The 17,389-nt window shown below is 32.4% G+C and overlaps 2 protein-coding genes across 3 annotated transcripts; both read left to right on the top strand.

Annotated features, from left to right (window-relative positions):
* Positions 1–7,187: 7,187 nt before the first annotated feature.
* Positions 7,188–11,001, top strand: LOC133693466 (ABC transporter G family member 1-like). Its single transcript, XM_062114683.1, has 8 exons — positions 7,188–7,929; positions 8,232–8,311; positions 8,746–9,210; positions 9,348–9,434; positions 9,515–9,634; positions 9,727–9,921; positions 10,012–10,098; positions 10,198–11,001. Exons 1-8 carry the CDS (start codon positions 7,419–7,421, stop codon positions 10,828–10,830), a joined length of 2,178 nt encoding a protein of 725 aa, XP_061970667.1. The 5' UTR covers positions 7,188–7,418; the 3' UTR covers positions 10,831–11,001.
* Positions 11,002–11,581: 580 nt separating this feature from the next.
* LOC133693146 (polyadenylate-binding protein 2) lies at positions 11,582–16,819 on the top strand. 2 transcript variants are annotated; one of them, XM_062114286.1, is made up of 6 exons: positions 11,582–11,838; positions 11,987–12,089; positions 13,084–13,154; positions 16,038–16,229; positions 16,405–16,532; positions 16,626–16,819. In XM_062114286.1, the coding sequence occupies exons 1-6, from the start codon at positions 11,725–11,727 to the stop codon at positions 16,672–16,674; spliced, it is 657 nt and encodes a 218-aa protein (XP_061970270.1). In that variant the 5' UTR covers positions 11,582–11,724; the 3' UTR covers positions 16,675–16,819. The 2 variants fall into 2 exon arrangements, with proteins under 2 accessions (XP_061970270.1, XP_061970271.1); XM_062114287.1 differs by lacking the exon at positions 11,582–11,838 and adding an exon at positions 13,560–14,233 and having other exon boundaries at positions 12,021–12,089.
* The last annotated feature ends 570 nt before the right edge of the window (positions 16,820–17,389 follow it).

Raw genomic sequence — 17,389 nt, 5'->3', positions numbered from 1 at the left:
ATATAAGACTTTGGATTTGGATTTGGATTTGGATTTTGCTTTGGCCGCCTGCTACTGAAATTGTAATAAACTAATACATTCTTTTTCTAAATTTAAAACAATATTAAAAGTACTGTTTGGCATTGCATTTATAACTGTATTTTATCAAAATTTGAAAAAAAAAATTTTACTAAATTGAGTGTGGTTTGTACTTTTTGGATCGTTTTGATGTGCTGATGTCAAAAATAATTTTTAAAAAATAAAAAAACATCATTGGCATGCATTTCGGCACGAAAAGCTATTTGAAAAGCACCCGCAACCATAATGTCAAACACGCTCAAAAGCATGAAGACTTCTTTTTATAGTTTTATTAAATCTAATCAAGCTATTTGATATTAAAATTTATCAACTTGATTTTTTTATTTAATTCAAGTTTTAAATTAAACCGTGTAAGAGCTGATCCAAAATATATAATTTAATTTAATAAATCAAAAAACAACTTAGATTACTAGTAAAAATAAAACATAACTTTTTAAAAAACTTTTAAATGATAATTTTTTAATATTCAAACGATGCCATGTTAAATCGATCTCAGTCACCATGCGACCTAGATCATGAATTTCATCGAGTTTAATAACTTTGTTGTTTTTATAAATTATTTTTATTTAATTTTATGATAAAATTAGATGCTTACAAAATTAAACACCGACCCTAAAAAAATATTTATTTGAGATTGTAATAACCATGTAAAAAGTAGAAAAAAATAAACCATGAATTATATTTTTCAATCAATCCAACATTAAAGAAAAATAAAATTAAAAAAAACAATTGGAAAAAATAAAAGATCAAAAACTAAAAAACAAACATATCAGGTCTAATGAGTAAACCTATTAAACTTGTGAATCGGGTAACTTGGGTCAACACGCCAATTTTTTTCCTTGATTTTTTTATGATCATTTTTTTTTCAATTTTATTATTTTGTATTAAATTATTTGCCCTTGAGATTTTTCATTTTTTCACTTTTCTTACTGTTTTTTTATTCTGAGAGCAGGTTGGTAAAGTTAACTCGAATTGGCACATGGTTTTTTGAGGGTTTTTTTAACCGAATTTTAGCTTCTTAACTAGGTCATTCTTTCAAAAAAAAAATATCATGATCTTATATCATAGATTGTTGATTTATCAAATTACCTCCGGCTAACTTGGTTTTCTTTTTTGATGTTGTATTTTTTGAAGTTTTTTATTTATTTTTGACATTAGATTATTAGGTCTTGAACTTTACAATTTTTTTTTTATTGTTCTATCGGTCTCATATCACAGGCCATAGTTTAGTTAATTTAACTTGGGCTGTTTTGAAATATCGTTGCTTGAACAATTTTTTTTTAGCATTGGAAAAAAAAGTTAATTTGGTCTACAGTGTAACACGAGCTGCTTATCTAGTAGAATTCAAAAATCCATATATATCATTTTCTTGGACTTCCATTAGTCATAATGCAATAAAAATAGAATTTATGCATACATTTCTCTCTCTCTCTCACACACACACACATGATCTTGAGTAATTTTCATTTTTATTTTGAGTCTTTTGTGGAGTGAATATAATTTTTATTTTATAAATTACAATTAACAAATATACCTTATTTATTCTTGAAGTTTTTTTATTAAGGCCATGTTTGTTTGCTGGAAAGTAGTTTCCTTTTGAAAAGTAAATTCCGGGAAAATGAATTATTTTATGATGTTTGGCAGTATAATGGAAAATAAGTTGGAAAACAATTTTCAGTGTTTGATTATGTCATGGAAAATGAGCTGTAAAATAACTTATTAATGTTTTATTTTTATCAAGTTTATTAAAATAATGAGGAATAAATCTTACAAATTAAAAAGTTGAATGAGAATGAAATTGAAAAAATATATAATTTCATAAATTATATCAAATAAAATAAAAAATAATCAAAATAATAGATATAAAATCTAAAAAATAAAGTAAAAATGAAAGATGAAGAAATTAAAATAATAATAATTAATATTTCATAAATTATTTCAAATAAAATAAGTAACAATCAAAAGAATGAGGATCAAATCTGATAGATAAAAAATTTCAATAAAAAATAATAAGAAAAAAACAAATAACAATTATAAAAAATGAGGACTAAAGTTAATATAAAAATTAAATTTTAAGAGATGAAATTGAAAAATAAATATTCAAAACAAAATATATATAAAAATCAAAAGTTCGAGGACAAATTTGATATAATCAGCAAATAATATGATATTTTTAAATTTTTCACAAATTCCAGAAAATGTTTTCCGCTTAAATTTCTAGAAAAACACTTTCTTGAAAACCAAGCTAAATTTTCATTTAACTGAAAAATATTTTTCGTTGATCAATTTTTTTAATGACAAATAAATACAAAAAAATTTAAAATATAATTTTTTAAAAATTACTTTTCAAAAAACAAACATAAACTAAATGAGAGCCTTCAGCCACATGTCGTGTGCCATTAAAACTGATTGTTGAATTCATATGTTTCAGAGAAATTAAATTCCTTAATTGTCTATTATTTTATTTATGTATTATACTGCAGTGTACTTAGAAGGAAACTATTGCCTTGTTATATTATCCTTTTATCTTCTGCCTATAAAAATAATGCGTCTGGGCATGGGAAGCCTAACTTGTAGGTCCAGACAAGAAATACTTGTATTTTATATAAAGCACCCATGTTATTTATCTTAATTAGCGGGGCAACTTGGAGTTCACATGAGGTTAAGCTTAAAACAAACAAAAAATGAGAATAATCCTAGGGATCGATCGGCTGTCACTGAGATGTATTTGTCTGAGAATATTGATAAAATAAATATAACTTTATTTCATGATCTTATGCTTTCCAAACAGATCTTCTCTATGTATTTTTACGCACGCACGTATTTCCTTCTCTTTTAATGGAGAGCTTCACTTCAAATCACAACAGGATTCTCTCTGTTTTTTAATTCATTTATCTGCAAAAATAAAATAAAAATAAGAAGTCATATGCTAAATAATGCCAATGTCAACTTTATTTCGTGAACACGTTATAAATGTTGCGCATGCCGAGTTAGGCGGGTGACCGGATCTAGAACTCCCCTCAACGATACGTTTTGTATAGTCATAATTTTTTTTATATTAATTGAGATGTTGACTTTATATACTATTCTGTTATAAATAAATGATTTTATCATAAATTCACCGTGGTCTGAAATTATTATTTTATTATTATTATTATTATATAATAAAAACAATAGCTCTAGTCGCCATCTTTATATCTAGTTTACTTGCAAGTTTTAAAAGCATGGAGATTTCGATGCAAAAACTGTATAGCTGGAAGAAGAGAGGCTTATCCCTAGATTGTTAGGGATTTTATCAACTTATAGTTTAAATGCTATAAAGCTTCCCTATTTCCATATGATATCTTTTGACACCAAAGCTTAAGAATTAAATAATTTTAATTAATTCTAGATGGTAAGTTAATTTATCAGATTTTGAATTTATTCCTCAATAATCACGAGTTCGAGTCTTTTTAGAACAACTGAAAACTTATATCGTCATTAATTTTAGAACTCATGAGATTAGTCGAGATACACACAAGCTAACCCGAACACACACGTTAATCTAAAAAAAATCTTAATTAACCATGCAAAGTTATCCCATCTCAATCACAAGCTTAAAATACAAATAATATTTTCCCCCAGAATTTTTTCGACTAAAATCATCTTCCCAAAACTCTGCAGTGAAATAATAATTCCTGTACATAACTTATGTGTCTGTATCAATATCAATGCAGCAACCAAAGTGGGTTTTGATAATATTTGCCTTTCTATCTTCACTAGCAAGTTGCTGGCAAAATGACGGGGCCCCATTAATTCACAAAGGCAGCCATCAACCCTAGAAGGGGTAATTAATTTTTGCCATGGATTGCAGCTCCATGGCCGTGGATGTGATTTGCGACGCATCAATAAAGATATGTTAATATCAATTGACTTTTGCCTTGGATTGTACACTCCTTTATGAATCAAAGGCAAGAAATTTGATTGCAAAGCATCGATAAATATATACCTATCTTTCACATCAATAGGTAGAGATGCTCGCTGGAAAATAAAGGCGTGGTCAAGTGGCAGGCTAGAGTGCATGGAAAGGGAACGCGGCATCGTATTAATGGGTACAATAATGGTGATTGATGCATCTGTAGATCTTTCTTTATTCTTTTTATTTATCGTATCTGTAGATCTTTATCCTATTTAAAGGCAGGTTGTGATGGGTGGCGTGAGAGCTTTGTTCCTCGAAGGCCCGATGATTTTAGAAAAATCTACCCCCAGATAAAATCTTTATGTATTTATTTCATAGAAAACCAGGCCTTTCTCATTTACAGCATCCATGCTTTATTATTAATCAAATAACACTTAATTTTGTATTAAAAAGTTGTATAAAAATCTGTTTGTAATTAAATTGTTTTTGTATCAGGTTATATATTGCCTCTAGTTTTCCCTATATCATTTTTATTGTATTTATATAAAACATCTTACAAGAAGTTATACCATGCATGGCCACGTTCTTTCTTGTAAGAGAATTTCTTTGGACCCAACAAATTAACACCGTTTTTTTATTTTAATTAGGCGGTAATTAAGTGATATTTTTGGATTAGGGCGTTCATCAATCAATTTGAATCTCCTCTGACAACAATGAATAGAGTTTATTGTTTAAACAGTAGAGAATTCTTCTTTGATTCTTACTGTTTAAATAAAAAATTATAAAGACAAGTTTTTTTTTTTTATAGTAAAAAACATCCTCAAATGACCTGCCTGCCGTCTTAATAAAGACTGGATCTCCTTGTACATAGACCTACTGTAATGTATTTAAGAATTAATTAATTTTATGTTCTCCTTGATATAGAGGGAACAGACCTGTTGTAACGCTATATTCTTAGCCTTGGGTAATATTTATGTCTTGGATAATTAATTAATTTTTTATTTTTGACAATCTTATTTATTTTTATTGGCCAAAGTGATTGATGGCGGGTGTCTGATACTTATAAAAAATTCTCTTAGATAAATATAAAGATTCTTCAATGATTAAACTAGTGATGTTTTGAAAGAAAATGAAATACTATTACAAAAAGATACCCTAAAAATAAATATGCAACAAGAATGGAAATTCCAAACTTTTTTTTGTTGAATGATTCATAATTTATTTATAATCTATAAGTTTCTTTATAAAAAAAATGTCTAAAACGTAATATTATTCTAATAGTTTTAATAAAAAAAAATATTCATATGACATGTATATTAATATTAATGAAATATAATGAGCTTTTATAAGACTTTAATTTACACACTATCTCTCACATAATTAATATATATATATATATATATATATATATATATATATAAAATATGAGTTATTCTCTTAGCTAAACTCAAAAGAGGTGTTTTTTTAGAGGTTTTTGAGCCTGTTAAATCTAGGTTTATAAAAAAAATAGTTTTATGAATATTGATAAAAAGTTTAGAAAATTATATAATTTGGCTGTAGTAAGATATTTTGTGCTATTTAATTTCATAACCTCTAAATTCGAACAAATTAAAGAAAGAGACTCGTATGGATATATGTGGTTGCTAACCTTTCTCTAGAGAGGTTAATATTTTGTCCTTTTTTTTATATATAAAATGCCCTTCGAGATCTTTAATACTAAAAATTTAAATAGGGATAGATTTTTAATTTCACCAAATAATATTTTCTGATTTTCAAAAACAAGAATTTTGATGTTCATGTCCTCTCTCCCAATATCTCCCTCTCTATAGAGAGGATATGGAAGGCCATTTTATGTAAAAAAACAAATAGACAATGCGATCCTGTCCAGTAATAAAGATAAAAGCTTAAAAAATAAACGAATAATTTATAAATTTAATTGATACATTATATATTATACAAAATACGTATCTCGAACGTATTTAGCGTTCAAAAGAAGAAAAAGAAAAAGAATATTTTTATATATTTTAGAGATCTTTCTTGAAAACTGATGCACCCCAAAGAAAAGGAATTTTGTTGAAAACTGATGTCACTAAAATGACTCTTTTATTCCTGTCTCCATGTCGTCATCTCATGCCCGATCGCTATACAAGGGCTGCTTGTAATTGTATTTTAAACGGTGTTTTTTAAAATATTTAAATTTTTTAATTAAAATTAACTTTTTATAATTATTTTGATGTAATTATATCAAAAATAAGTTTTTTAAAAATAAAAAAATTATTTTAATATATTTTCTATAAAAAAAAACACTTTAAAAAATAATACATCCCTATTCTTAAAAATCATCTTACCAAATAAAGCTAAAAACTTTAGCTGCCGTTCAATGACTGAAAGTCATGAACAGACATGCGCACTTTGGTAATCGTCCATTACATCGTTTTAAAACATCCAATCAAATCCAACTCAGCAACTGGGTCCCATGTTCTAAATATTAAATTAATAAATAATTCAGCATAAACAAACAACATCTCCTAAAACAGATTCTTTTGTACTGTACTGTACTGTGCTGTGCTGTGAATAAATTCATCGTCAGATCCGCATGTATATTAGCAGAAAACGCAGCACCCGTCTTTTCAACGAATGAGAACATCATCATCAACGCGTTCTCCCAGATACCAAGAGTTTTGTATTGTTTTAACAACATGGTATTTTCTGATTATTTTTTATATGATATATTATTATAAAATTGTATTCTGCAGTGAATAATTGTTTCTTTTTATGTACTTTGTCCAAATTCATCCTCCAGGACACACGTAGGTAGGCAATAAAAAAGGCAGCTCATGAAAATACATGTGATGCCATGAATAAAAAAATTGTAACCGCTAGCTCATCAGGTTTGAATCTCCAAATTAAGGTGTATACAGCAGCCATGAACATGCAAATTGGCCCCATATTCATCCTCCAGGACACACGTAGGCTGGCTTCCATGAACATGCAAATTGCGGGACAAAAATTGGTCCCATGAAGATGGATCGATAAGAAGCCCGTTGGCGTTCATTGAACAAGTGTGTACAGCAGCCAAAATGGAATAGCGAAAACTCGAAAGAGATTGCTTTTCTATATTTTTCCTATGGACCTTTGTTTATGCGTTTGAACTGTGTGTTTTTATCGATGATTTTAATATATTTATATCAAAAATAAAAAATCTAAAAAAATTCATTTTCAAGCCAAAAAAAAAAAAAAACACTTCAAGAATCATTCTACACTAATTTTACCGATCACACATTTACTTCGGCACGCTCTGGTTGATTTGAATAGAGTATTTTGACAAAATCTAAGCCTATAAATTAGAGAAGCTGTTTATTCATTAATCACCGGTACCGTTGTAATTGATCAAGTACAAACTCCTTCCTGACGACTTCTACAGGTTTTGCTAATTGAGCAAATGGATTCTGCAGTTAATGTGCCTAGATGGACTCCAAGTCCAAGCCCCACTAGATCACTTCTAAAAGAGCCTGAAACAAAAGCTAACGTTGTTCCATCGAAAAGAGAAGCAGGTGTAGATGACTTGGAGTTGCAAAGCATAATCTCTGAGGAAGATGGCAAGCCTACAACGGTAGACAGCACGTTCCCATTTAGCCCTGGCACCACAGCAGGTCCTGATCCACCTCCTTATTCAGGCACCTATGAAGCATCATCTATGATGACAGAGATGGAGCCACTCGGGACGTTACCAAAGGGAGGCAAGAACTATGATGGTGACGGCTTGACATCAAAGGGAAACAGAAATGGCCTTCTCATGACATGGATTGATCTGTGGGTTACAGTGCCTGATGGGAAAAACGGGGGCCGACCACTCCTGCACGGTCTAACCGGTTATGCTCAGCCAGGGGAGGTTTTGGCTATTATGGGTCCTTCGGGAAGCGGCAAGACAACTCTTCTAGATGCTCTGGCAGGTATTTTTCCATCTACCATCAAACTTCTAGTTAGGACTTGTTCTGCAATTCAGGCCTACCACTTAGCAGAACCGAAGTTGTTTATTTGTTGGCCTATTCAGTATGAAGAAAGAAGTTTTGAACTCTAAAATTGGGAAGTTGTTTGTTTCATTAAAATTACCCTTTTCAGTATGAGTAGTTGTATTTTTTTTTACTTCATTGACCTCTATTATGCAGCTTGTAAGCTACATAATGGTAGATTATAAGTGAAAATAATGTCTTTTTAACTATGCTTGAAAGCTACTGATGAAGAAAAATTGCAGGAAGATTAAGTTCAAACACACAGCAAACTGGAGAGATCCTAATCAATGGTCGAAAGGAGACACTTGCATTTGGAACTTCGGTAAGAAATACTTGACAACGAAAAACATCTCATGCATTTGTTAATTTAATCTTAGCTGAAATGTTTTTCATCGTTATATATATACTTCCTACCAATATGGTCCAAGAAGCCTCAAATGAAATTAAACTTGTTTGTACTTGACTATATCCTGTAGTCATATTCTGACAAATCATGTAAGTAAGAGTCATCAAGTGATTTTATTTATCCAGACCTGATTTCTGTGCTTCATGGAGGCTTATTTCACCTTAGTTTCTCTATAATGAAAAAACTAGGAAAGGTAGAGTGCTATTGAGTCAACCAATAACATGTCCTTCTAATGTTCTCTCTTCTTAGGAGGTGTAAGGCTGCACTTTCCTTGGAACCAACTTCTCTGTTTTGCCTCTTTAAATTTGGTCTTAGCACACTGATAACCAATAACCGTGTCATCCTCCTAGGCCTACGTTACTCAAGATGATACTCTAATGACAACATTAACTGTGAGGGAAGCTGTCTACTACTCAGCACAGCTCCAACTTCCAGACTCCATGTCAACATCTGAGAAGAAGGAAAGAGCTGAGATAACAATAAGAGAGATGGGCTTACAAGGCTCTGCTGACACCAGAATAGGAGGGTGGAGCGTGAAGGGCATTAGCGGAGGACAGAAGAGGAGAGTTAGTATTTGCATTGAAATCTTGACCCAGCCCAAGCTGCTCTTCCTTGATGAGCCTACTAGTGGACTGGATAGTGCAGCATCTTACCATGTCATGAACCATATCGTTAAGCTTGCTCGCCAAGAAGGAAGGACAATTGTTGCATCAATTCATCAGCCAAGTAGTGAGGTTTTTGAGCTCTTCCACAACCTCTGCCTTCTTTCTTCTGGAAGAACCGTCTATTTTGGTCCTGTTTCAATGGCAGAACAGGTACTGTCATCACTTTTGTCTTGTCAGTTTTTGAGTTCCTCTTTTGAATTTTAAAAACTAGTTTAAATTTTGTTGACATGATTCATTTATATTGAGCAGTTGATGAGTTATCCAAATCTTCTTTCTTTTTGCTGCAGTTCTTTTCTTCAAATGGCTTTCCATGCGCTCCTTTGAGAAACCCATCAGATCACTACCTTAGAACCATAAACGCGGATTTTGATATGGTAAATATTTTCTCATGACAAACCCTTTCTCTTGAGAGATGATTGCCTGTCCTTTGAAGACTTATTACTTATTTGACCAGGACATTGAACAAGGGCATGGTGGCAGCACAGAGGAAGCCATCAATGTTCTTGTCAAGTCCTACAAATCATCAGAGATTTTCCTGCAAGTTCGCCAGCGAGTAGCTTCCATATGCGAGCAGGTAAACAGAATTGTCTTAAATAGTTGAAACGCTATTGAAGTTACAAAGTAGATATTAGAGAGTTTAACCTTATCAGCTTATTATTTTTGAAGAAAGGAGGAATTCTAGAGAAGAAAGGAAGCCAGGCAAGCTTCATCACTCAGTGCCTAGTTCTTACAAGGAGATCTTTCGTCAACATGTACCGCGATCTAGGCTATTACTGGCTTCGCCTTGCAATCTACATAGCATTGTGCCTATGTGTAGGGACAATCTTCTATGATATTGGCTTAACTTTTGGGTCAATACAGGTAAATTATTGCATCTGGGAGTAAAAACTTTCCGCAGCATTGGTGCTACAGAAAACTGCCTTGACATTATTACTTCTTGTGAATTCTCAGGCTAGAGGCTCAATGCTCATGTTTGTTGCTGCATTCTTGACTTTCATGGCAATTGGTGGATTCCCCTCTTTCGTAGAGGACATGAAGGTAGGTTTTTCCTTGCTAAAATATTTCTAATGCTTTGCAACAGATAACACGCTACAGTTATGAACAGTAATGAGACTGATTTTGCTTTATCCACATCAGATTTTCGGACGAGAAAGATTAAATGGGCACTATGGTGTTGGTGCATATGTTGTTGGAAACACATTGTCTTCCATTCCTTACCTGCTCATGATATCTTTAATCCCTGGAGCAATGGCCTATTACCTAGTTGGCCTTCAAAAGAGCTTGGAACACTTTGTCTGTTTCGCACTGATACTCTTCGTGTGCATGATGCTGGTCGAAAGCTTAATGATGATCGTTGCAAGTATCGTGCCAGATTTCTTGATGGGTATTATAACAGGTGCAGGAATTCAAGGTGTTATGATGTTAAACGGAGGATTTTTTCGGTTGCCAGATGATCTTCCTAAGCCTTTCTGGAGATATCCGATGTACTACATTGCATTCCACAAATATGCAAACCAAGGGTTCTACAAGAATGAATTCCAAGGATTGACATTCCCTAATAATCTAGCCGGAGGGCCACCTACCATTACTGGCGAAGAAATTCTGAAAAACACATGGCAAGTAGAGATGGGTTATTCTAAGTGGATTGATATCGCTATCCTCTTAGGAATGGTGATTCTTTACCGTCTCATGTTTTTGGGAATCATAAAACTTGTTGAAAAGGTTAAACCAATCATCAGAGCTGCTTTTGCTGGTGCTCCAAGACAATAAAAAAATGTCTAGAGAATCCCTCTTCCTCACTTTCCGATGAAGCTCGTGCTTAATATGTCTTGCTACTTTATAGATCTCTTTTAATTTTATCTTCTTACCAAGTTAAACTGTGTAGCTGGGAATTGCAGATAATAGTTTATGCAAATATTGATTGTTAAATATTAGTTTTAATTAGCGGCTGCAAGAAGCTTTGTTTGTTTTGCTTTGACAAAACCTGTAACCTGTTAGTTGTTGATCATTTCTTGCACCTTTTTTTTTTCCAGAGGATTGTAGTATCTTTAAAGTATCATTTCTTCCCACCATTTCATATTGAAGATAAAATGAAGTTTATTTTTATGTTTTAAAAGTATTTTTTAAAAAATTATTTTTTTTGTGTTTTTAAATTATTTTGATGTATTGATATTAAAAATAAAATTTAAAAATAAAATGTTATTTCAACATATTTTAAAACAAAAAAAATATTTTAATTGTATTGTAAAAAAATACAAAATGCAATGCCTCGAAAAAAATTTATTTAATGTATATTTTTTTATATTTTTTTGAAAATCAAACACCTTTTTATTGACAACCAAACACGACTAACAAACACTAATTTGAACGAATAAGAATTATGATGGGATTGAAGTTTGCTTGCTGTTTTTGTTTTTTATGAAGAAAATTGAAAATTAGGCGATGCATTAGGGATTAATTAAAAACGTTATAATTAAAGATAAACGATCTGTCATCTGCTTAATGTCAGTATCAGCAAACGACAGCATGTAAACAACATCTATTTTCCACGTCCCATGTAACTCCACGGCTCCACCGCTAGTAGAAAAACCCGAATATCCAGCTCCGAAAAGAGAGACGCCACCAGTTTCTAGAAATAAAAGAAGGAAAAAAAAACAAGAAGAGATGGAGGAAGAAGAACATGAGGTTTACGGTGGAGAGATTCCTGATGTGGAAGGGGATATGGATCCTCACAACGCCGACGTTGACATGTCCGCCGCCGATGACGATGCCGTCAAGGTCCTTCAACTTTTTTTCCATTCAATTTCAGTTTTTAATTATATAGTTAACCGAAGCCCTAGAAGTTTAAATTCGACCTTCGGTTATTTAAATATTGAGAAATCGGTAACTGATTTTTAGTTTTTTTGATGATATTGTATTGGTGAAGGAGTTGGATGAGATGAAGAAGAGATTGAAGGAGATGGAAGAGGAAGCGGCTGCTCTTCGTGAGATGCAAGCTAAAGTTGAGAAGGAAATGGGCGCTGTTCAAGGTTTATTTTACTTTTCCTCTTTCTTTAATAAAAAAACTAATTCTGTTACTGATTTTTATTTCTTTAATTTTTGTGTGTCAGGAGGAATATAGATCTATTAGCACATACGCTGTGATGCATATCTATTTCTTAAATAAATTTTCAGGTGTTCTGGGTTTGGTCTGCTGCTGTTCTTAAATATTTTGGGGTGTAAGTTAAACATCTGGTTATCTAGGAATTTGTTGTCTTGGAATTGGGTTACCGGGGATATTTTAAGGTTATTTTTTTGTTTAAATGGTGATGTTTAAGTAAAACTTGTAAGAGAATATTCTGAAAAGATTAAAAGGCAGTTTTTGCTACATTGTGATTTTACATTTTTAAGAGAAAGAAGAGTAGCTGGAAATTCGGGATTTTTGGATGATGAAATCAGCGAGTAGGACTTTGTACTTCTGTAGTTTTTGTGAAGCTTACTTTTCTAAGTGGTGTGGAAATTTTGCCAGACAACATTGTGCTAATCTGAGATTTGGGGTGCTATTTAGTTGTGCTTTACAGAAATTGTTTCTAGAAATACGCTTCCCAACTATATTCTGGGATGGGGAGTTCTGTTTATAAAGTGATAAAAAAAATTTCCACTCCGAGTTTCTATGAGATGTCCTGACTCTTTTGCACTGAGATTTATTATACATTTCTTTGCAACATGGTTTTTGACCAGTAGACATCTCTTTGTTGTTTCTGTTATGTATGACCAAAGTGTATCATGTGATTCGAGGATTTCAACACATTGAAGTCTCTACATCTGTTTTTCTTTTTTGCGTTTATTTCATAGCATATAAGTATTATATCATTTAGCATTGTTGTGCTTGTAGTTTACTGTTTGAGTGGTTCTTGTCAGAGGTGCTATTCATATTTTATTTTTCTTCATATCTCCAGCTGGTCTCTTAATTTCTTTCTCTGTTTTTCTTTTCTTGAAACTTGAGCTCATAGTATGTATTTGCATGGCTTCATTTTCCCACAGATCCAGCTACTGCAGCTGCTAATCAAGCAAACAGGGAGGAAGCAGATTCTCGTTCTGTGTTTGTTGGCAATGTGAGAAATATAATGTCTTGTACCCTTGACCTTCTGCCTTTCGTAGAATGCTTGAACCATTCTATGCATACTGTTTATATGTGTATGCGTGTACATATAAGAAAGAATGAAGATATTATATGGATATATTAATGACATGGCACAATTTCCAATAGTTGTCCAAAACATCTCATTAAGGGTTTAATCTATTTCCATAAGAGATAAATAAACTATGTAGATGAATACACTTCTAATTATATAGCCCTTTTGCAACCACTAGTGGTTTTGGGCTTCAGGCTCTGCCAAGTGACATTAATTTTAGTAGTTAAAAAAATGTTTTAATGTTAGTTTCATTGTTTTCGGTTCACTTTTGGATAATTGTAATTCAGAGTCATGGTTTGACTTTATGTCTCACTATGATCGCAGGGGTCTTCTTACTCTCCAAGTTCTCTGTATGTATTGCTGGATAGTAACAATATATTTTGAGGGTGGGCCAAAGTCATTTTTATGTCAAATAGGATAGTTTTACAAGAGATTAAAGTATCAGTTTTGAATTTGAAAGAAAACAGAGAAAAAACAGAATAATCTGTAAATTGAGGAAATTATGTTCAAATTTACTTGACAAAAAAAAAAGAAAAGGAATAAAAGAAGCATTTGAGGGGGGGAATGCTAGCCAAAAAGAACAAACAGGAAAAAAAAGAAGAAGAAGAAAAAAAAAGATGAGAAAGAAGAAAGAAAGAAGAGAAATGAAGAAAGAAAGAGGGAGGAAAAAGTGAAAAATGAAAGAAAAATGCAAAAAAAGAAAAAGAAAAAATAAAGGTTGTGTATGAAGGAAATCTATTTGAAAGAAAGAAATGGAGTGAAGGAATTTGGCAAAAGGCTCATTGGAGGTCGCTGGAACAGATGCGTGTAGGATGTGAATAGTGATGCTTCAACCATGATATTTGAGGAGAAAGTTGTTGCTTTCGAGGAGCATGGGCAAGTTGGGATGTGCAATCTAAGTTGCAGAACCTCGACCCTGCTGATGATGGGCTTTGGTTCTTCCGAAATGTGTGATCATGTGGCAGATGGGACAAGGGTGTATATTGCTGCTTTTTGTGGTCAGAATTACTAACTTTTTTTCCTGTTAGTTTATCTAAAGTGTTGGAAATATTTGAAAAATATGCGCTCTTTCCTTCCCAGGTTAACTTGCTATGAGTTCTTTGAAGACTGTTTGCTCATTGCTCGATTTTCTCTTTTTGTCAAGAATGCTATTAGCTCATTTTGATTTGGTCATTTGATGGTTTATTTAAGATGCATCTTAGATCTGATGTTTCTTTTGAATGAAGCCCAACTCAGTACATTACTGACTGCTTGTGCATCTTTATTTTTATTTGCTTTGAGGAAAGAAACTTCACAATCTTAGTTTGAAATACACTGATCAGTTGCTTAATCACTCTGGACAATCTAGATTGGACAAGTGTAAAATCTCTTGTTCTAGTTGATATTTTTCCTCTCACACCACCCTTCTTTCAGATTTAACAAAATTAAAGAGATTTAAATATATTAACCAGTCATTTAGGTGCACTATCAGGAGTTTAAGCACCAAAAATACCAGACATGTTTTTTCTATACATTCATCAATATATCTTATGGTTGTTTTCTATTTTTTCCATTATGACTGAAGCTATTTCTTAATGTTGTTTTATGAGTCTCTGTTAATCTGCTTCGATGATTGAGTTTCAAAATTTCATATATTTTAACTATCTTCGTTTACTTGAAACCATCATTTGCTCTACACGCACACAAACACATATTTCTTGTCATCTTGGAATGATGATCATTTTTAATGGGCTTGGTTCATGGATATACTTGGCCTATCTCTTTATATAATCATCTGTGCACAACCTGGTGCATCAGAGTCTTACTTATGTAAGCTGCTCAGGCTATTTCGGTCCTAACAAACATTCAGGGTTTTCAACTCTTTTGAAATTTCATAGCACTTTGATTTTGATCCTTTGTTTACTGTCATGCTTCTAGTTGGACAAGGAACAATAGCAATGTAACACTTGAAGGTCATGTGAAAAACGTGAGGAAAGAAACTACCCGTGTAAAAATCCACCGGAGGATCATACATGGAAGAAGGATGAGTGTAAAATAATTTTGGATTAACGCCTGATCTAATAGAGCTGAGATTATATATTCACAGCAAACACAAGAATGTTTGGTTACTGTTTGAAAAAAAATAAAATAAAAGATCAATATTGTTGATGGTGCTAGGAAGAAGTCAAATTAGAAGCTGGCATCTGGAAAAACTGTTTCAAGCTCTTCATTGGAAAAACAGGATGGTTTTGTTGTGTCATTAGAAGGTTGATGTTGGGATGGTGAAATGTGATTTAGTATGACTCTATGGATGCAGTGATGAGAAGGTTTTTTAATACTGAACCGGTGGCTCAACTGCTGGACATTGGCAAGCTTTTTCAGCAAAGCTGGTCTATTGTTGTTATACTAGTATGCACTATGGAAATTGATATTTTGACTTAAAATGATCTTGTCAAGTAAAAATATAATGGCTGGAAAGTGTAAATATAATGTTTTAGGAGGTACTTTGGCACGTGGCGAACTTGATGTGCCATTGATAGGATTGGTAAATTGTAGTTAATGAATGCTATAGAAAAAATAAAAGGAAAAGGAAGAGTCCATTTGATGTTTTTCTTTTCTTTTCTTTTTTGGCATCAATTTGCGCTGCTTTGTGATCGCGTGATTGATTATATGTATAGCATAAAGAACACTCCAATATGCATGTTTGTATCTAGCTGTTAGAATTGAAATAACATCTTCTGGAAAAAAAAATTAGCCACAGTTATTGTTTCTAGTTGAGCTCAATTTGACAATGAAACATAACAGTGAAATTTGTGATTGCAGGTTGATTATGCATGCACACCTGAAGAAGTGCAGCAGCATTTTCAGTCCTGTGGTACAGTAAACAGGGTTACTATTCTGACAGATAAGTTTGGCCAGCCAAAGGGTTTCGCTTATGTGGAATTCCTTGAAGTAGAAGCTGTTCAAGAGGCTCTAGCTCTCAATGAATCTGAACTACATGGCCGTCAATTGAAGGTAAGCCATTATTCTTCTATAAAAAAAAAGTAAAAGCTTGGTTTATTGATATGGAGCTGGACATGAATTCTAACTACACACCATGAAGGTAGATTAAATTTGTGATTGCTGCTGTTGATATCATGTTGGTTCTATTTTGTGGTTTTTGTTAGTTGATAATTAATCCATGTTTCAGGTTTCACCCAAAAGGACCAACGTTCCTGGAATGAAGCAGTATCGACCTCGACGAATCAATCCCTACATGGGTTACCGGTTCAGGAGGCCATATGCGCCCCCTTATTTCTACTCTCCTTATGGATATGGGTGTGTTTCTTTATACTCTCATTCCTGTGTTTGTTGCTACGATAGCCTTTTCTTTCATACTTTTTCCTAATTTCACCTTCTAAATGGTGGCAGGAAGGTGCCTAGATTCAGAAGGTCAATGCGATACATGCCTTACTACTAAGATGGATTTCCATCGGACGAAGGAGTTCATATCTGGTGGATGATCATTCAAGATTTTCAGATTTCTTTTTTCATATTATCATGTGTGACTACCATCTCTTTATGACATAAAAGATTACTGAATTTAAATCCATTTTTATGCCCAAGCCAACAAGTCTGCAGTTAAAATTTTTACCTTATATATGCATAAGATTTCGTGAATTACAAAAAATTGACAGAGAATTTTTCATTAAAATATTTTCAGGGTGTCTAAGAAATAAAGAACTATTATTTTTAATCTAAGATTTTGAAAGACTTTAAGAGATAAGAAATTCTCGAAATTGCTAAACCCTTGAGATGTATTTAAAATGTCTTGGAGATACAGAAACTTTTCTTTCTCCCAAAGATTTAAGAATTTTCAAGAAATTTAAAAAAATCATAAATGACTCAATCATCAAATTGGTTTCCTCAAACATTTCATTAAGATTGTATTTCGCAAGCATCTTTGACAATCGGTGATTATCTTACCAATTAGTATGTTTGATTTGAATTGATACGGGGTCAAATCTTTTACATGGGAGTTCATTTGTGGAATCAATACAAACACTTTGGGATTTAGCTTGTTTTGTTGAGTTTAAATTTTACTCTGGCTTCAATTTAAGCATGTGCTATATTTCTACTCGTGGGAGAACATGTTCGAAAAGTTCCAAGAAAAGCAAGTCGATGACATGGTTTCC

Source organism: Populus nigra, chromosome 5, assembly GCF_951802175.1.
Source record: "Populus nigra chromosome 5, ddPopNigr1.1, whole genome shotgun sequence".
In the NCBI taxonomy this organism is placed as follows: domain Eukaryota; kingdom Viridiplantae; phylum Streptophyta; class Magnoliopsida; order Malpighiales; family Salicaceae; genus Populus; species Populus nigra.
The sequence above is the reverse complement of the archived record's forward strand: the minus strand, read 5'-3'. Positions and strand labels throughout refer to the sequence as shown.

What these genes read in the sequence shown, in the direction of transcription:
- LOC133693466 (XM_062114683.1), top strand. Translation starts at nt 7,419, where the DNA reads ATGGATTCTGCAGTTAATGTGCCTAGATGGACTCCAAGTCCAAGCCCC. An exon ending in TCTTCTAGATGCTCTGGCAG is followed by an intron (nt 7,930 to 8,231) that starts GTATTTTTCCAT and finishes GAAAAATTGCAG; the next exon opens with GAAGATTAAGTTCAAACACA. An exon ending in TAACTTTTGGGTCAATACAG is followed by an intron (nt 9,922 to 10,011) that starts GTAAATTATTGC and finishes GTGAATTCTCAG; the next exon opens with GCTAGAGGCTCAATGCTCAT.
- LOC133693146 (XM_062114286.1), top strand. Translation starts at nt 11,725, where the DNA reads ATGGAGGAAGAAGAACATGAGGTTTACGGTGGAGAGATTCCTGATGTG. An exon ending in CCGATGACGATGCCGTCAAG is followed by an intron (nt 11,839 to 11,986) that starts GTCCTTCAACTT and finishes GTATTGGTGAAG; the next exon opens with GAGTTGGATGAGATGAAGAA. An exon ending in GGAAATGGGCGCTGTTCAAG is followed by an intron (nt 12,090 to 13,083) that starts GTTTATTTTACT and finishes ATTTTCCCACAG; the next exon opens with ATCCAGCTACTGCAGCTGCT.